Source organism: Squalius cephalus (genome assembly GCF_949319135.1).
Source record: "Squalius cephalus genome assembly, chromosome: 20".
Taxonomy (NCBI): domain Eukaryota; kingdom Metazoa; phylum Chordata; class Actinopteri; order Cypriniformes; family Leuciscidae; genus Squalius; species Squalius cephalus.
Genome location: NC_137141.1, coordinates 7,316,494 through 7,337,527, shown reverse-complemented (window position 1 = coordinate 7,337,527; position 21,034 = coordinate 7,316,494). Strand labels below are relative to the sequence as shown.

Sequence of the window (21,034 nt, the reverse complement as noted above, 5' to 3'; positions counted from 1 at the left end):
GGATCGCCCAGCCACCCTGCGGAGAAAGCTCATTTCGGCCGCCTGTATCCGGGATCTTGTCCTTTCGGTCATGACCCAAAGCTCATGACCATAGGTGAGAGTAGGAACGTAGATTGACCAGTAAATCGAGAGCTTCGCCTTGTGGCTCAGCTCTTTCTTTACCATGACAGACCGGTACATCGACCGCATTACTGCAGAAGCTGCACCGATCCGTCTGTCAATCTCCCGTTCCATCCTTCCCTCACTCGTGAACAAAACCCCAAGATACTCCCACTTGAGGCAGGAACTCTCCACCAACCTGAAGTGGGCAAGCCACCCTTTTCCGACTGAGGACCATGGCCTCGGATTTGGAGGTGCTGATTCTCATCCCAGCCGCATCACACTCGGCTGCAAACCGTCCCAGTGCATGCTGAAGGTCCTGGCTTGATGAGGCCAACACGACAACATCATCCGCAAAGAGCAGAGACGAAATCGTGTTGTCACCAAACCCGACACCCTCCGGCCCCTGGCTGCGCCTAGAAATTCTGTCCATAAAAATTATGAACAGAACCGGCGACAAAGGGCAGCCCTGCCGGAGTCCAACATGCACCGGGAACAAGTCTGACTTACTGCCGGCAATGCGAACCAAGCTCCTGCTTCGGTCGTACAGGGACCGGACAGCCCTTAACAAAGGACCCCGGACCCCATACTCCTGGAGCACCCTCCACAGGCCACCGCGAGGGACACAGTCGAATGCCTTCTCCAAATCCACAAAGCACATGTGGACTGGTTGGGCAAACTCCCATGAACCCTCCAGCACCCTATAGAGAGTATAGAGCTGGTCTAGTGTTCCACAGTCTGCACAAAAACCACACTGTTCCTCCTGAATCCGAGGTTCTACTATCGGCCGTATTCTCCTCTCCAGTACCCTGGCCCCTCCTTGAACTGCCACCTTAACGTGGTGGAGGGGTTTGAGTACCCGAATGACCCTAGGAGCTATGTTGTCCGGGGCTATATGCCCCTGGTAGGGTCTCCCAAGGCAAACAGGTCCTAGGCGACGGGTCAGACTAAGAGTGGTTCAAAATACCCTTAATGAGACAAATTAAATCAAGGACCGTGACGTCGCCCGGTATGGCGCAACCGGGGCCCCACCCTGGAGCCAGGCCTGGGGTTGGGGCTTGTATGCGAGCGCCTGGTGGCCGGGCCTCCCCCCACGGGGTCCGGCCGGGCTCAGCCCGAAGGAGCGACGTGGGGCCGCCTTCCCGTGGGCTCACCACCTGCAGGAGGGACCGTAAGGGGCCGGTGCTGAGAGGATCGGGCAGCAGTCGAAGGCGGGGGCCTCGACAACCCGATCCCTGGACACGGAAACTAGCTCTAGGGACGTGGAATGTCACCTCGCTGGCGGGGAAGGAGCCTGAGATTGTGCGTGAGGTAGAGAGGTTCCGACTAGAGATAGTCGGGATCACCTCTACGCACGGCTTGGGCTCTGGAACCACACCCCTTGAGAGAGGATGAACTCTTCACCACTCTGGAGTTGCCCATGGTGAGAGGCGGCAGGCTGGTGTGGGTTTGCTTATAGCCCCCCAGCTCAGCCGCCATGTGTTGGAGTTTACCCCGGTGAATGAGAGGGTCGTTTCCCTGGGCCTATGGGTCGGGGATAGGTCTCTCACTGTCGTGTGTGCCTACAGGCCAAACGGCAGTGCAGAGTACCCGGCCTTCTTGGAGTCTCTGGGAGGGGTGCTGGAAAGTGCTCCGACTGGGGACTCCATCGTTCAACTGGGAGACTTCAACACCCACGTGGGCAACGACAGTGACACCTGGAGGGGCATGATTGGGAGGAACGGACCCCTGATCTGAACCCGAGCGGTGTTCAGTTATTGGACTTCTGTGCTAGTTACAGTTTGTCCATAACGAACACCATGTTCAAGCATAAGGGTGTCCATCAGTGCACGTGGCACCAGGACACCCTAGGCCGTAGGTCGATGATCGACTTTGTGGTTGTTTCATCTGACCTGCGGCCGTATGTCTTGGACACTCGGGTAAAGAGAGGAGCGGAGCTGTCAACTGATCACCACCTGGTGGTGAGTTGGATCCAATGGCGGGGGAGGAGGCTGGACAGACTCGGCAGACCCAAGCATACTGTGAGGGTCTGCTGGGAACGTTTGGCCGAGTCTTCTGTCAGAGAGATCTTCAACTCCCACCTCCGGCGGAGCTTTGACCAGATCCCGAGGGAGGCTGGAGATATTGAGTTCGAGTGGACCATGTTCTCCACCTCCATTGTCGAAGCGGCCGCTCGGAGCTGTAGCCGTAAGGTCTCCGGTGCCTGTCGAGGCGGCAATCTCCGAACCCGGTGGTGGACACTGGAAGTAAGGGATGCCGTCAAGCTGAAGAAGGAGTCCTATCGGGCCTGGTTGGCTTGTGGGACTCCTGAGGCAGCTGACGGCTACCGGCAGGCCAAGCGAACCGCAGCCCGGGTGGTTGTGGAGGCAAAAACTCGGGCCTGGGAGGAGTTCGGTGAGGCTATGGAGAAGGACTATCGGCTGGCCTCGAAGAGATTCTGGCAAACCGTCCAGTGCCTCAGAAGGGGGAATCAGTGCCCTACCTACGCTGTCTACAGTAGAGGTGGGGAGCTGTTGACCCCACCTGGGGATGTCGTTGGACGGTGGAAGGAATACTTCGAGGATCTCCTCAATCCCGCCGTCACGTCTTCCATTGAGGAAGCAGAGGCTGAGGGCTGAGAGGTGGACTCGTCCATCACCCAAGCTGAAGTCACCGAGGTAGTTAAGAAACTCCTCGGTGGCAAGGCACCGGGGGTGGATGAGATCCGTCCTGAGTACCTCAACTCTCTGGATGTTGTGGGGCTGTCTTGGCTGACACGCCTCTGCAGCATCGCGTGGCAGTCGGGGACAGTGCCTCTGGGATGGCAGACCAGGGTGGTGGTCCCTCTTTTTAAGAAGGGGGACCAGAGGGTGTGTTCCAACTACAGGGGGATCACACTTCTCAGCCTCCCTGGGAAAGTCTTTTTCAACCCTATTAGAAGAAAATAAACAAAACCCTAGGTATTTATTTGAAACAGTGGCTAAACTATCGAAAAATAAAGCTTCAAGCCCAGAAGTTTCCAAGCAGCACAGCAGTAATGACTTATATCAGGGAGAAAATTATAACTATGCAACCGTCTATTACAGTATCGCATCAGGCAGTGCATTGTAGTGTCCCTAAGGAAAAATTTGATTCATTCATTGCTGTAGAAGAAGAAGAATTCGTTAAACTCGTTAAATCATATAAATCGACAACATGTATGTTAGACCCTATACCGACTAAGCTACTGAAAGAGATGCTTCCAGAGGTCATAGATCCTTTTCTTGATATCATTAATTCATCTTTATCATTAGGATACGTTCCAAAAACTTTTAAGCTGGCTATGATTAAACCACTTGTTAAAAAAACGCAACTTTATCGTACAGAATTAGTCAATTACAGGTCGATCTCGAATCTACCTTTTCTGTCAAAGATACTAGAAAAGGCCTCACAACTTATTTGTGGCATTGGACAGTTTCTTTCTGTTAGTCCACCAAGATCCAATCAAAATGTAGCAAACCTTTGTCCACTGTTATGGACAGAGAGGGGCCTGGCCATAAACTGTGCCCTGGAATGTGCTGTTCACCACACCAGTGATCACACGCTCCTGATCACATGCACTTAAGCATTTTCTGAAGTTTATTGGAGAATTTTAATTTTGGGCCATGGTAATCAGAATTTCTTTTTAGCAAAATTTGCCCAAAAATGTTTCTCTGACATTTTTCCATTTGTTTTCTAGCTTTACTGCCTGGATCTTCTATGGGATGACTCTATCAGGTCTGCTGTATTTAAAAATCAAGAAACCTGACCTTCCCCGGAAAATTACGGTAAGAACACACATTCATGATCCATTCATAACCCATTCATTCATTCATTGCAAATGTGTATTATTGCATTTACCCTTGTGGAAAAAATTAAACTATCTCTCATAGAGCCAACTCTTTTAAGTGAACGGTGAGAGTCGTATCCCATTTGAGAGCTGATTTCCTTTTTTGTATATTAATACTAGACAGAATATTATGATTATCCTTCGCTACACTGCTCAGCCACACGCAGTCCATACACAGCAAAAACTCCAGTGTTAAATTAACTCTCCTGGGAGTTTATTTGACTCTACACTCAAGAGTGTTAAAGTGTTAAAATATGAGTGTTAAACGAACACTGAAGCAGTGTTGAAGTTAATGAGATAATTAAGTGATTAATTGAGTGATGATTGACCATTATTGAAGACACCTGATGTTAACAAGCAGAATCATTGAAGGAGAAAATCTAAGCTTTTAAGTCACCATTATGGTGGTCAGTATTTGCTTTAGTTTGTGCTCTTGACCCTTAAACTATTAACATTAGATTTTGTTTGGCTGCTTTAATTGATTTATAACTGCCAGATAAACAAAGAGAAAGGGTGATCTGCTGGTGTTATGTTTTGACATAATCATCATTTAACCTGTATCACTCATTCAGAGCCTAATTTCTGACTTGAATTTATATTGTTGATTACAGCATTGATTACTGTGGTTAAACAGCATAAAATACAGAATGTTCAATATATTCCAAAGGATTTAAAAAATAAGATAAAATAAACAAAAAAAAGGCACACACAGACATCAAGAATCAGTGTATGCATCTCAACAATGGTGACAAACAGGATATTCAATTAGGAAAAAGAAATTACTAAGACAATTCAGATCATAATTTATTCATCCCGCAATGCATGATGGGAGCCATTAATGAGTTTTGATTGGTGGCACCCAGAATGCACTGCAACATGCTTTATTATTGTCACCATTGTTAAGATTCACAGGCTGATTCTTGATGTCTGTGTGTCTAAATAATAGCAGGCTTAGTTTTTTTTTGTTAAAGTTTTCTATCAGAACAACTAATAAGAAATCCTTTAGATTACATTGAAAATGTTGATAATCTTATGCTTTACAAACACAGTGCTGCTTTAATCAATAAAGTAAATCTAACTCGGATATTAGGCTCTAAATGAGTCATTCAGGCCAAATAATGATTATGTCAAAACATAACCAACACCACCTGATAATCTTTTCTTTTTGACCATCTGCCATCATAACTCTATAATCTAAAGTTATAAATGCAAGGGTCAAGAGCCCAACTAAAGCAAACAACGTTCACCACAATGGTGACTTAAAAATAGTAATTTTCTCCTTCAGAAATTCTGCTTGTCAACATCAGGTGTCTTCAATAATGGTCAATCATCACTTAATTAATCACTTAATTATCCATTATAATTAATGGAGTTTGTGTGGTCGAAAGATCATCCTAAATATCGGGTCAGAAAACAAGATGAGTTACACTCAAACGAAGTAGCATTTGGATTCATTTTAATAACATAGACAACATAAAGTCAGAATGTCAAATGTGTAAGGTAAAAAATATCATGAGCAGGGTCTACTAACAACTTTTAACAACCTTATTTGTTATATGTTCTGTTTTAAGTGTGATTTGCTTAGAATGGTTTAATTTTGGATTGTTCAATATAAATGAAATGTTCAATAGCCTACACATGTGTAATAGTTTTTAAGGTTTTCCTTAGTTTTTTTTTAGTTTTTTTTTTACCAAACATAATGTAAAATTTAAGGTTTAATATAATTACATCGAATAATTTAAGTGTAATATATGCATATATTTATCAATCACAGGCCAAAAATTACTAAATGTGGCTGAATTTAAAAAGCCAGAAGTGGAACTAAATGAGGAGGCGTTTGGGAGCTGAAAGAGTCAGCTCTTATTACTGAGCTGAGCCAAATGATCCGGTTCCCTATAAAGAGCCAGAATTCCTATGATTCACAATGCCCATTAAAGCGGATGTTTTAGAAAGTGCTGCGGCAAGTTTTTGTGTCATCTAGTTGTTTAGAGGAGAAAAAAAATCAAAGGAACCTTTTACCCTGTGGAGCCTTTAGCCCCGTTGTACCCTAACCATTTTGAGAAAACTAAGTAAAGTGAAGGAAGTGGGGGAGAAGGAACAAATGTGTAGGATGGACAGAACAGAAAGAAGCTTTCCCGCATTTCACTCAGTGGCTTATGGAGAAAGATTCCTGTATGTTAAACACTGTGATTGTATTTCAAGTTTCAAGATTCAAATAGCTATATAGGCATGGTGAAAGGAATCTTTACATTGCCAAAGCATTAATAACACTATACATACACATTTACAACATAAACACACATAATAATAATAACTAAGTTATACTGAGTAGTTTGAAATAGTTTAATTTTTGTTTAGTAGTTTTAAAAGCCAGATACTGTAGATAGATAGATAGATCGATAGATAGATAGACAACAACTCCCACAATGCACCACATTGCACAGATCCGCAGCTCCTGTTCCTCTATCAGCCTCAGCTGCTCTTCACTATATTGCGGCTCGTAAAGGTAAAGGCCACAAACATCTGACTTTCGAAATCCTCTTCTTCCATATCATATTGAGTACCTTCCGCCATTGTCGTAACTTCACATCTGGCTCCACAGCGCCTGTTAGTTTAGCTTCCAAACAAGATTTCAGATATTGCTTTTAGTTTCTGCAAGTGAAGTCCCACCCACTGATCTGTAATAGGTCTGTAGCGTGAGTGGGTCCCACCCCCTGGAAAAATGAGGAATGAGTGTTTGTAGTCTCAACCCCTCTACAAAGATATGTGACTTCCTGCTTAGAATAATGCAAAATGACGATTTTTACATCATTATAAGCAGGAACTGCAACACTGAAATCCATATTTCTTCCATCTCAGGGGAAAATGAGGGAATAATGCACGAACATTCAAAAATATGACTGGGTTTCTAAGGATACAAAGCTTAATGCAAATGGGTGAAGTGTTCCTTTAAATGTAATGTTTTCGACAAACTTAATGCATACTAAATGTAATCGATTTCAAATGTATCACAGATTAAGATTATTTTTTGGAACAACTTAAGTGGGACTTCATATGTACTTTCATAATTGCTTCTAGTGTCTTTAAAATATAGTAAATGTGCACTGCTCAATATACGGACAAGCAATTAATGTGAACTAAAGTATACTTCAGTGTCAGTTAACAATACACCTCTGGTGCTCCTCATTTGGGAGTCACACTTGTTATCTTTGCGGTCAAAAGGTGATGTTTCACGGTGACCGGACACCTGAAAATGAAAGTTCCCCCAATAATATTTTTAATTTTGAGAGGATTTGATGGTACTTATTCATATTTATGCAATAATTATGGTTCATTTTTGCCATTGAAAAAATAAATCTAATTTTTAAAAATATTTTTCAGTTAATGCAGTGTTTCAGATTAATATAGAGACTATGGGCCCTATTTTAACGATCTAAGCGCATGGTCTAAAGCACAGGGCGCAAGTTCACTTAGGGCATGTCCGAATCCACTTTTGCTAGTTTGACGATGGGAAATGGTCTAAAAGGGTTGTCCCTATTCTCTTAATGAGTAATGGGTGTGTTTTGGGATTTATATGCGTTAAACCAATCAGAGTTTCATCTCCCATTCCCTTTAAATGCCAGTTGCGCTCGCGCCATGGCAGATTCACTATTTACATGACGGAATTTGATAGTGGAAAGACAGAAGTCGTCTCCAGAGCGCAAACAGAACTGCTCGTGCGTGAGGTAAAAATGTGCAAGCAGATCATCTACGGGACAAGCCGGATTCCACCATATCTTTATGTACACAATAATAATCTTTTACATTGTAATCCTTTTATTTTAAATATTTGGCATGGTTTTGTGCTGCTGTTCCTGTGTGTTTAATAAGCAGAGTGTACGCACGTTGTGGACCCACCTAAAGGCACACATTACTAAGGCGCTCTTTAAATAGTGTAGCCGGGCTTGGGTAAAAAGGAGAGAAAACACGTAAGTTGTTAAACCCAGAGGGTGTGTTTTATTTATTGTGCAATAGTGAAGATTGAAGGAGTATTGGTGCTCTTGTGCTTCTGTTGTGAGAGTGCTGGAGAAAGTGGAGTGAAGACTGCAAACTCCAGCCAGACAGCAGGGAGTTAGCTTGACCAGCAAAGAGTTCTATCAAGGCTTCTAGGTTCCTTCTCATTAATCACTCTCTGTAAGAGAAAAGGGTAAACAGACGTTAGTGAATGTCTGGGAGATCAAAAACTCCACTGGCCTTTCTTCACTGGTGTTTATATGGCCCCAGTGATGAGTTGGTCGATGGCCGTCAGGTGTGTGCGTTGATTGCTGGTCAGCTGCTCTGTATGTTTTGCCTGGGGCGACTGATGTCGGGATGAAGGGAGATAGCTGTCAGGTGTGTGTGTTGATTGCTGGTCAGCTCCTCTGTGTGTGTTGCCAGGGGCGACTGATGTCGGAACGATGGTAGTCCGCCACATCCCCCCCCCCCCTTTTTTTGTGGAGCTGGACGTCCTGTAAGTACAGGCACAAGTTAGTGGAATGTTAGTGAATGACCCTTGACAGACCTGACCAGCCGGAGAACATCCTGGACAGACCATCAGCATTCCTGTGAGACATTCCGGCCCAGTGTTTTACATTAAAGTGGAAGTCCTGGAGCGCAAGGAACCATCTGGTAACCCTTGCGTTGGTATCCTTCGCTTTGGACATCCATTGGAGGGGTGCATGTTCGGTCACTAGGGTAAAGGAGCACCCTAGGAGGTAGTAACGAATCTCCAGGACAGCCCACTTTATAGCCAGTGCTTCTTTTTCGACGGCAGCATACCGGGTCTCTGGAGGGGTAAGCTTACGACTGATGTATGTCACAGAGTGTTCTTCTCCATTGATAGTCTGGGATAAGACTGCTCCTAGCCCAGTATCAGAGGCATCGGTTTAGAGAGTGAAGGGTTGAGAGAAGTCTGGGGTATGAAGCACCAGAGAGGAAAACAAAGCAGCTTTTAGGTTTTGGAATGCCTCCTCTGCTGCTGGACTCCACTGCACCTTGTCGGGCTGGCCTTTCTTTGTCAGGTCTGTGAGGGGAGAGGCCAAAGAGGAAAAACCTGGTATAAAACAGCGATAGTACCCTGCTAATCCCAGAATGCACGTACCTGTTTCTTGGACATGGGCCGGGGGCATTCATGGATTGTCTTTACCTTGTCTTCCTTTACCTTGTCTTCCCCCGACCAATTCGGTACCCCAGGTAACGTGCTTCAGAGAGGCCCAGGTGACATTTTCGGGAGTCCAGCCTGACGCAGTGCCGATAGCACATTCCTCAACCGAGAGAGATGGTCCTCCCAGCTCTCTGAGTGGACGACCACATCATCCAAATAGGTGGCGGCATACTGCTGGTGGGGCCTCAGAACCACATCCAGCAACCTCTGGAATGTAGCGGGAGCCCCGTGCAGGCTGAAAGGAAGGGTCCGATATTGCCAGTGCCCTGAGGAGGTGTTGAAAGCAGTCTTCTGCTTGGAATCTGAGCTTAGGGGTACCTGCCAATATCCCTTTGTGAGATCCAGAGTGGAGATGTATCTCCAGAGTGGAGAGTTACCCTCTCTAGCCGCTCAACCAGTTCGACCACTCGGGGCATGGGGTAGCTGTCAACAAGGAGGCGTCATTCAGTTTCCTGAAATCATTACACAAGCGGAAGGTGCCATCAGGTTTCGGGACTAAGACAATTGGGCTGGACCACGGGCTGTTAGAAGGTTCTATGATCCCCAGCTGGAGCATCTTCTGGACCTCGTCCTCAATGGCTTGTCGACAGGCTGCTGGAACTCTATAGGGCCGCTGCCAGACAATGACACCAGGTGGGGTCCGAATCTCATGGGAGACAACTGTGGTGTGACCTGGAAGATTCAAGAAGATATCTCTGAAGGGATCACGTGACCCATCGACAGCGATGCCAGCATTGTTTTCAGCTCTGCTCGCATGGTCTTATTTTTTCAATTTTTTCCTTTAACATACTTAAAATACTTCGACATCTATCTTATCATGAATCCTTCCCTAAGCAAAGAAGCACGGAAAAGGGAAAATAAACAATCGCCCATAAAGAAAAAATTCAAGGATTCTGCCATCTCCAAGGAAGAACTCGATGCAGCTATTGCTAATGGCATAAAGCTAGCTCTCCAAGAACAACAACGTGGTCTAGATGTGGCCGTAACCTCCGCTGTCAGGGAAGCTGTGGACTCTATTCTGGTCCCAGCATTATGTGACTTGCGAACGGAAATCCAATAGACTAATGAAACTGTGAAGGAGATCAGCAGTGAACTTGAGAAGGTAGCCAAATCTACTAAACGGACTCAAGACCAAGTGGAATCTGTTCAGATGGCTGTACGAGAGGACAGACGATCGGTTATCGAACTAAAGACACAGCTAGGCCAGCTCACCACGAAGTTGACAGACCTGGAGGACAGGGGACGAAGAAATAATGTAAGGCTAGTTGGCTTACCAGAAGCAGTGGAGGGTTCGGATGCAATCAGCTACCTTCCCAAGTGGATCCCCTCATTGGTGGGCTGAGACATTGACATTGAATGTGTGTATGATGGAGGAGAGGCTAAATCCAACAAGCCGCGCACCCTCATCTTCAGATTACTCCGTTGGCAAGACAGATCGGCTATCCTGAATGGGGCATGTCAAGTTTATCCAGTGAAGTTCGCGGCCAATGGCGCGCGCGCATCCGCTCACCTGCTCACGCCTCCCGCTCATGCTTCGGCGCCAACAGCCGGCACTATCCTGTTCTTCCCCGACTACAGTCCAGCGACAACAGCAAAGAGAAAGAGCTTTAGTTCTACCATGAACAAGGCTAAGGGCATGGGCCTGGAGCCATTCCTCATCTATCCTGTGCGGATAAAACTGCAGTATAAAGGCGAAAGGAAGATGTTCGATTCCCCCCAGGCCGCCTAAGATTTGATCAACTCTCTTCCGCGGAGGTCGACTTTTACACCGGTACGGCGAGATGGTGGTGCTACTGACGCAGCCTCAAACCCGACCGAAGAAAACAACCACAGGGATCCTCCTCACGCCAGAGAAAGCAATTTAGTGGACATGGAGGAACGATCTTAGATCACCTAACAAGTTATGTAGCAATGGTCAATCTCAGGGTCCTCATTACAAGGTACGATCTAAAAACAAGTACGCTAAATTAGCCTTGCTAACCCAGTTCGAGAGGTGACGAATGTATTAATTTTATGTGTTAAGATTATGTGGGTTTATCTGATTCTATTGCCATGCGTTGGGGTGGATTGGTCACGTATCAGACAATGTTTATGTTCTTACAGACCTACGGATTTTTGCCTGTGCGGTCTGTGTTTGTTTTTGTATATAGTTTTTCCCATCCCCTCACCTTTACAGACATATTCCTACTCTTTGATAGAACATCAGCTTTGGGTTATCTGTACGGTAATGGGCAGGATGTTTACATGCTTCTGTTATATTTTATACTAACACGTTCATATTTTAAGACAGATCTTAGCGGTATATGTCGATGCAGTCATTGAATATATTATCACTCAATGTGAATGGCCTAAACTGCGCTATTAAACGCACTCGTGTTCTTGAGTATATACACTCACCTAAAGGATTATTAGGAACACCATACTAATACTGTGCTTGACCCCCTTTCGCCTTCAGAACTGCCTTAATTCTACGTGGCATTGATTCAACAAGGTGCTGAAAGCATTCTTTAGAAATGTTGGCCCATATTGATAGGATAGCATCTTGCAGTTGATGGAGATTTGTGGGATGCACATCCAGGGCACGAAGCTCCCGTTCCACCACATCCCAAAGATGCTCTATTGGGTATAGATCTGGTGACTGTGGGGGCCATTTTAGTACAGTGAACTCATTGTCATGTTCAAGAAACCAATTTGAAATGATTCGAGCTTTGTGACATGGTGCATTATCCTGCTGGAAGTAGCCATCAGAGGATGGGTACATGGTGGTCATAAAGGGATGGACATGGTCAGAAACAATGCTCAGGTAGGCCGTGGCATTTAAACGATGCCCAATTGGCACTAAGGGGCCTAAAGTGTGCCAAGAAAACATCCCCCACACCATTACACCACCACCACCACCAGCCTGCACAGTGGTAACAAGGCATGATGGATCCATGTTCTCATTCTGTTTACGCCAAATTCTGACTCTACCATCTGAATGTCTCAACAGAAATCGAGACTCATCAGACCAGGCAACATTTTTCCAGTCTTCAACTGTCCAATTTTGGTGAGCTCGTGCAAATTGTAGCCTCTTTTTCCTATTTGTAGTACCCGGTGGGGTCTTCTGCTGTTGTAGCCCATCCGCCTCAAGGTTGTGCGTGTTGTGGCTTCACAAATGCTTTGCTGCATACCTCGGTTGTAACGAGTGGTTATTTCAGTCAAAGCTGCTCTTCTATCAGCTTGAATCAGTCGGCCCATTCTCCTCTGACCTCTAGCATCAACAAGGCATTTTCGCCCACAGGACTGCCGCATACTGGATGTTTTTCCCTTTTCACACCATTCTTTGTAAACCCTAGAAATGGTTGTGCATGAAAATCCCAGTAACTGAGCAGATTGTGAAATACTCAGACCGGCCCGCCTGGCACCAACAACCATGCCACGCTCAAAATTGCTTAAATCACCTTTCTTTCCCATTCTGACATTCAGTTTGGAGTTCAGGAGATTGTCTTGACCAGGACCACACCCCTAAATGCATTGAAGCAACTGCCATGTGATTGGTTGATTAGATAATTGCATTAATGAGAAATTGAACAGGTGTTCCTAATAATCCTTTAGGTGAGTGTATATCGTAAAAAGGTAGACATCGCCCTGATCCAAGAAACACACCTAAAACAATGCGATGTGGCACGATTTCAAAATAAACATTACAGATTAATTGCATCATCCTGCGCCCTAAATAAGACCAAGGGAGTATGCATCCTTCTTAACCGGAAAATATCATGCAATGTAAATATTACTGGAAATGATGAGAATGGAAGACTTGCTTTTGCCCATGTTTGTATATTCGATCATAAATTAGCTTTCACATCCATATACTGCCCAAATGAGCCTGACAGAGATTTTTTTTCTTACATTGGAAACACATTGTTAGAACAAAATGACTGTTCTTTAATGGTGGGTGGTGATTTCAATGCAGTCCTTAATCCGTCTCTTGATAAATCTAATTCAGATGCAATAGGCAATCCTTCTTCTACCTTATTGAAGTCGCTTCTCAAAGATTTAAATCTTGTGGATATTTGGCGTATACAGAATACTACTGCTAGAGATTACACATTTTTCTCCAATAGACATAAAACATTTTCCCGGATAGATTACATTTTTCTTAGCCCAACCCTTACTGCAGGACATATGTCCATTACTATCTTACCAATTCTACTATCTGATCACTCTGCACTTTTATGCAACATCGATCTGCCCAACATTAAGACAAAGGCCCCCAGGTGGCATTTAAACACATCTTTACTAACTAACTCTGGATTTCTTAGTTCACTCAAAGTACAACTAAAAGACTTTTTAGATATTAACACAAAGGGTTGCTCTAATCCACAAGTTTTATGGGAGGCCACAAAGTGTTTTATTCATGGTTTCTGTATTTCATTCTCCTCAACTTTAGCTAAAACAAAAGCTTCCCAGATCACAAATCTTGAAAACAAAATAGAATCATTAGAGAACCTACAAAAACATAGCTTCTCAGATGATCAGTCTAAACTGCTGGCATCTTTAAAAGATGAATACAATACATTGGCCGTATCAAAGGTGGAATTTATCTGGCATAAAACCAGACAAAAGAACTATTTTGAAGCAGAGAGGCCTAGTCATCTACTGACTCTTATGCTTAAGGAATATGAAACAAAAGCTCACATTCCAGCAATAAATACACCTGAGGGCAAAATTACTACTAATCTGCAGGCCATTAATAATGCATTCTAAACATTTTATGAAAACTTATACAAATCAGAGATTTCTTATGATGATGCTACCTGTAAACATTTTCTTGACAAACTAGAGCTTCCCTGCCTAAAGCAAACTGACCAAGATGATCTGGAAGCTGCATTTGAGCTGGATGAACTACACAGAGCTGCAAAATGTCTCAATAAAGGCAAATCACCTGGCTTGGATGGCCTCCCTCCAGAGCTTTATCTAGAACTATGGGATATGGTGGGCTCATGCTGAATTAATTTAATTTTGCAATCAAAAGTGGGACCTTCCATAGAGACCAAAAAACAGCACTCATCACCTTACTCTTGAAAAAGGGAAAATATCCTTTTGAGTGTTCTAGTTTTAGACCAATAACTTTACTTACAAGCGATCTTAAGATATATGCCAAAGTACTCGCTCTGCGCCTGGAAAAAGTTATTCAATCTCTAGTCAATGAGGATCAAACAGGATTTATCAAGGGACGCTATGCATCTGATAACATGAGAAGGCTGCTACACATTATAGAGGTTGCAGAGACACACCCAAATCCTTGTGCCGTATTTTCACTCGACGCAGAGAAAGCCTTCGATAGGTTAGAGTGGAAATATATGTGGGCAGTTTTGCAACGTTTTGGTTTCAGGCATAATTTTATAGCAATGATCAAGGCGCTATACCACTCACCTTTAGCAAGTGTTCTAACAGGTGACATAATCTCTTCTCCTTTTACCCTGCAGCGTGGTACAAGACAGGGGTGTCCACTCTCGCCACTTTTATTTTGTCTTTCTCTGGAACCTCTAGCACAAGCCATTAGGCAATCTACGGCTTCCCCTATGGAAACTGGTCATCATAAGCATATTATGTATCTGTATGCAGATGATATAATTTTGTTCTTAGATAACTTTGACACCTCTATTCACCCAATTATTAAGGAATTTGATAATTTTAGCAGCCTGTCAGGCTACAAAATTAATTGGACAAAATCTGCACTTATGCCTCTAAATAATATACACACAAATGTTCCTATTCCCGTCTATATTCAGTCCAAAATCTCTTTTACATATCTGGGCATTACGATCTATAAAAACATACATAAAATGAACAGAGACAACTTCAACACTATGCTAAGCAAAATAAAATCAGACATTCATAGATGGAGGAATCTAAAAACGTCTCTTCAAGGTAGAATTAATACAGTCAAAATGAACATATTGCCCCGTCTCAATTTACTTTTCATTATGTTACCACTCTGCCCCCCTCCAAATTACTTAAAAGACATTCGCTCCATGATTTCCAGTTTTATTTGGGATGGTAGACGGTAGTGATGCGCGGGTCGTCTCATAACCCGCGGGCCCCGCGGGTAGCCCGCGGGTCGGGTTGGGGCGGGTAAAGAAATTGTCACTTTATTTGCGGGGCAGTTTGGGGCGGGCCATTAAAAACAAAATAAAATAAAAATCCATATATGTTGCATGCAATGTCCAGCCTATATTAAATATTTGGGAATATCAATCTAATCATATTTTAGTAGGTTCTTTGATAAGGCTGTAGCAATGCAACTTGCGTGAACAAACCTTTGGCGTCACGTGACACAGCCTGCGCAAAGCAGCTCCCGCCGCCAGCCACAACAACAAAGACGGAGAAATAAAAGTGAAGATGGAAGATGAGGTGCGGGAGAAATTGAGGTCGGGATTTTACATAATTAAAAGAAAAAAAGGTGAATGATGAATTAGATGAATACAAACGCTAAATATTGAAAATGTTTAAATCATTATCTTATTAATATGACCTGATTTATGGTTCATATTCAGAATCGTCTGTTATTGTCAGTTTACATGGCGATGTTTCCAAGCACTTTCAGGCTTAAATAAAGGCTGTTTTCATTTACATTACAATGCCTAGTATATCTATTTAATGGTCGCGGGTGCGGGGCGGGGGCGGGGGCGGGGGCGGGGGCGGGGGCGGGTTGTAAAAATAGATACAGTGGTGCGGGGCGGGCTGGGGCGGGCCAAATTATTTCATAAAAGCGGGACCCGCGGGTTGGAAAAAAAGCCGACCCGCGCATCACTAGTAGACGGCCCAGGGTTCGTCTGAATACACTGCAACGACCCAAACTGCTGTGTGGTCTGGCAGTACTGAACGTTGAACTTTATTATTGGTCATTTCAGATCAGAGCACTCAGCACATGGGTGGACCCACAGTCTACCACTGCATGGCGATTGATTGAATCTGCTAAAATATTTCCACACAAGCTGCAAGACATACTATTCTCCAGGGTAGCAAACAAAACAATTAAAAATAATTTTGGGCCCATCATTGCTAACTCTATTCAAGTGTGGAAGAAAGCAGAATGGTGGATGGGCGGCCCACTTAAATTCTGTCAGAACACGCCACTATGGCATAACCAGAGTTTATTATGTGTCAGCAAACCATTCAATCAACCATCTTGATCATCCCTTGGGGTGAATACATTAGGTGATATATATGATACTCAAGGTCTTTGCTCCATTCAAGATTTAAGAACACGCTTTTCGCCTCCTGTGTCCTCTTATTTTGTTTACCTTCAGCTAAGATCAGCCTTAAAAACGTATGGAGTTCCCTGGAATTCTCCTCTCCCCTCACATCCCATGTTATAATGGATTGCACCATTACTGGGCAGATCTTCTGTCTCTTTAATATATAGTGCACTGATTCAGCACAGTGCCAAGGCTTTACCAATTGAATCCATATGGAACAGGGAGTTGGGGAGTTTAAATATAAACCTAGATTGGGAGAGAATATGGTGCAATTTAAGTATGACTTCTAAGAACCTAGCTCACCAACTAATTCACTTCAAAACCATACATAGAGCCTACATCACACCTTATAAGAGATTCCAGATGAATTTACAACTTACTCACAACTGTCATATATGTAACACTGCTTCACCTGGAACGTTTTTACACATGTTTTGGGAGTGTCCAGTTATCTCTAAGTTCTGGTTGCATGTAAATTCAGTTTTAGCAGATATACTTGACATTTTTTATGTTCCCAATCCTGGTTATTGTCTCCTTAATGATAATTCTGATATAAATTTAAAGTAAATTCAGTTCAAAATGGTATTTGCAGGGTTTACCTCTGCAAAGAAAACAATTTTGAAAAACTGGTTCTTTCCGGATATGTGTATGAAATCATTCTGGATCCATAGTCTTGTCAATATTGTCAACCTTGAACATACAACTGCCAGTGACTGTACAAGCTTGGAACTCTTTCTCATCTAAGATAATCTCTTGGACCAAGGACAACAGCTAGGCAATCATTGTTGTGAAACACCTGCCGAACATGTTTCTGTTGTTTTATGTATTGTCTTACCATTGTGAGGTTTTTTTTTTTTTTTTTTTTTTTTTCTTTCCTTGTTTCATATAGTCACATGATTTTGGATATGTCTGTACCCCCCCCCTCCCCCCTTCCCCCTCCCCCCCCCTCCCTTCATTTGGGAAACAATAAAAATATTGATCACAAAAAAAAGAAGATATCTCTGAAGCTGTGAACCAGGAACTCAAGCTCCTTTTGCTGATTGGCCGAAAGCTGGTTTCCGAGCTCCACCACAGGTTCATCCTTCTCTGCTAACAGGGCCATGGCGGTGGGGGCTGCGACCCATTGCTTCAAGAGGGTTAACATGATAGACCTGCTCTGGCCTTCGTCTCCCATGTTGGCGCAGACGTTGCAGGCAGTGTCAAGGATCAAGACAAGGACCTTGTCCCCAGGTTGAAACTCACGGGGTTGCGCAGGCCGGTCATACAGGCGTTGTTGGGCACGCTTGGACTCGAGCAGATGTTCCTTCACCAGAGGCATTACTTTGTCGATTCTCTCCCACATGAGGAGAGGGCTGTTGCTCCCAGGCTTCTTTGGTGATGTCCAGTAGTCCTCTGGGTTGGCATACAAAGAGCAATTCAAAGGGGGTGAAACCAGTGGAGGCCTGGGGTGCTTCCCTTATTCCAAAAAGCACATACGGCAGCATGTCCCAGTCACGCCCATCCTCAGAAACCACCCTCTTCAGCATCTGCTTCAACGTCCTATTAAACCGCTCCACTTGACCATCCGTCTGGGGGTGGTAGACTGAGGTTCGAGGATATTTCACCTTTAGCAATCTGCAGAGGTCGGTCATTATCCGGGAGACGAAGGGAGTCCCTTGGTCAGTCAGGATCTCTGTAGGAATCCCCACCCGGCTACACAACAAGAAGAGTTCTTGGCCGATGATTGCTGCTGTTGCTCGTCTGAGGGGGATGGCCTCTGGATAGCGGGTGGCATAGTCAACAATTACTAGAATATGCTTGTGACCCCGAGCTGACTTGGGCAGCGACCCCACTAGATCCATCCCAATACATGTGAATGGTACATCAATAACAGGAAGCGGCACCAGGGGGGGCGTCGCTGGTTTCTGAGGGGCAGTTCTTTGGACAGGACAGGCTTGGCAATACTGTCGCAGCTCCACATTGATTCCTGGCCAATGGAAACGGTCCCTGAGCCTTTGAAGAGTGTTGTCCGCTACGAGATGGCCAGCCATTGGGTGTGTGTGAGCCAAATAAATCACCATTTCAGTTTTCCCTCTTGGCAAGACGAGGAGCTCCTTCTCTTCTCCCTGCCTGGTGGCCACGCAATATAACAAGCCGTTCTTTACCACAAAGTGCGGAGAGGGATGGGGAGGTGGCATATGGTCTTTTCCCTCTACAACTCTGATCTGTTTCCATCAGTGCCGGAGTCTGTCATCCTCGCGCTGCTCGCGGGCCAGGGAGCCCCCAGTTGAAACCTGCTGGAATAGATCAGAAAAGATAACCAGGTGGTTATTAGTTGACTCACCCGCTCTCTCACTCTCTGAGGGTAGGTAAGCTGGGTGACCGCTTGACTTCCTGGGGCCCGGGGGTCCTTTCCGGTGTACAGGCTTCTCTGGTCATCTCAGTAACTGGTCAAGCCCTGGCCAGTCTCTCCCCAACAGCAGAGGAACAGGAAGATCTGTGATTACACCCACTTCAATCGACCAGGTACCTGGGGCAGCTGAAACAGAGACAGTGCATGCAGGGACATACTTAGTGTCCCCGTGAACACAGGTGATGGGAAGGAGTGCTCGGCCTGGCCTTTCTGGTCCGAGGATATGGGGCTGGACCAAGCTCACGCTTCTTCCTGTGTCAAGAACGACCCGAACACGGCGTCCGTTGATTCGAACCTCTCGTTCGGGGGCACCGTCTGGGACATTGTGGTGAACAATGTAGCCCGCCATCCAGGCTCTACCCACTGGTGGATTTGGGTCCGTGGGCATCAGCTCATCGGGCATACTCCCCCGGGGAGTCGCCAGGCTCATCGGCTTGGGGTTGCCATCCACAACACGTCGCTCCCCAGCACCCTTTCGGACAAACGGAACAGCTCTCTCCCCGGAATCTCTGGCAAGGGTCACCTCTGACAGCTCTACAGCCTCCACTAAATCATTCAAGGTCCGTGGGTTGGTGAGACCGACGGTGTGGCGATGAGGGCGAGGCAAAGCACATAACAGCTGGTCCACAGTGACTCTCTATACCACTTCCTCAGCGGAGGCTTGGCCGGGTAAAAGCCAAAGTTAGCAATTTCGACCTGCTTCATACCAGAGTCATGTTAAAAAACATTATTTTTTTGACTCATCCATAAACATTATTAGATCTATCAGCATGACGGCAAGTTCCATGATTCTGGTCATCAATCTACGCCTTTGTTATTGTAAGAGGTTAGCGACCCCTAGCGGTGAAGAAAAAATACATATTGTGGCTTTAACTAATATGAGCTGTGCAACTGATCGCATTGTTCTTCTGGGGTAAATTCAAGGTTTATTTCTTACACACACATGTGTAGTATAAAGTACAAAAAATATATAACCTGATGAAGCTTGATTCTTTGTTTATCGAGGTGATGGGGGTGTTAGCCATCATTGCATGTGGATCATTTTATATTTTACAATAATGATAATGATCAATAATGATCTCAGATGGGAAAGACTGTACCTCTTGTTGGTTTCATATGGATTACATAGTCAGGGAATATTGTTTTCGATTTGATTTCATTTGAAAGTAGACATTTCAAGCTTTCTATAAAACATACAGTAGGCCTCTGTATCTCTGATGTCTGTGTGGCAAGTACACGCTGAGTTTCGTTTCATTTTTGTGTTGTGTTCCAGAAAGAAGTTCACAGAGCACAAAGTTTTGTTGTTATTGTAAGCTTACACAAATACAAGTTTACAGTTTTGAATGATGAATCCCTTTTATCTGTATGACCAAATCTGACAGAGTACTTAAAGTTCGGCTGCATTCTCTCCGCTGTTATCATGAAAAAAATTATACAGCAGGAACCAATCAGCTGTGCCCTAATAGAGAATGATGTGATTGCAAGCAGGTTGAGTTAAGGACCTATAGCCATCTAGAGTCTCATGACAGAGCTTTGTATTTATTTTGTAGAAATGGACAATCCAAGAAGAAAACTTGAAAGTACCAGTAAAACACTGTTTCCTCATGTTAAGTTTTTCTTTTTTTCATTTTGGTTGTTTGGACTGGATTTCAAACTAACATAGTTTATTTTCCAGTGGGCATTATGACATGATAAACATTGACAGAAAAGCAAGCTAACATTCAACAAATGTCTTTCTGTGTACCCATCCAAGGTACCCATAATTATTCCAATCTTGGTGTTGCTGGCTGCTGTGTTCCTGGTGCTGGCTCCCATCATTGATGACCCTCAGATTGAGTACCTCTATGTGATCCTCTTCATAATGAGCAGCTCTATGATTTACATCCCTTTTATTCACTTCAAGCTGTTCCCAGGATTGTTAAATAAACTCACAGTCTTCCTTCAACTTTTCCTAGAGGTGGCACCAACTGCCAAAAACCTGTAATGCTAAGGGAACAGAACTGTTAATTGAGTGCATTTTAAATTCATTTGTTATAGGCTCTCACAATTCTAAATGTAATATGTGTGATATATAAAAGAGAAAAATAAATTAAATCAATTCATTTTATTCTTCTAATCATATGATTCTCAATGTAATGATGATTGTTTTTACTGGGTGCATGAAAGTCAAAATCTAAATCTGAATAACTGTTATTTTTAAAGAAACTTTTTAAGGTTTAATGCAAAAAAATAAAATTAAACAATTCTTAATTTATCTTTTGGTAACA

At 44.2% G+C, this 21,034-nt stretch overlaps 1 protein-coding gene across 1 annotated transcript in view; it reads left to right on the top strand.

The window, feature by feature from the left end:
• Positions 1-20,793, top strand: part of LOC307148502 (b(0,+)-type amino acid transporter 1) — a gene marked incomplete at its 5' end in the record, with an annotated part of 122,267 nt that extends 101,474 nt beyond the window's left edge. The window contains 2 exons of the mRNA XM_079854112.1: positions 3,797-3,884; positions 20,521-20,793. Of these exons, the coding sequence (XP_079710238.1) occupies positions 3,797-3,884; positions 20,521-20,751 (319 nt within the window). The 3' untranslated portion in view covers positions 20,752-20,793. The remainder of the gene's footprint in view (positions 1-3,796; positions 3,885-20,520) is intronic.
• Between the last annotated feature and the right edge of the window lie 241 nt (positions 20,794-21,034).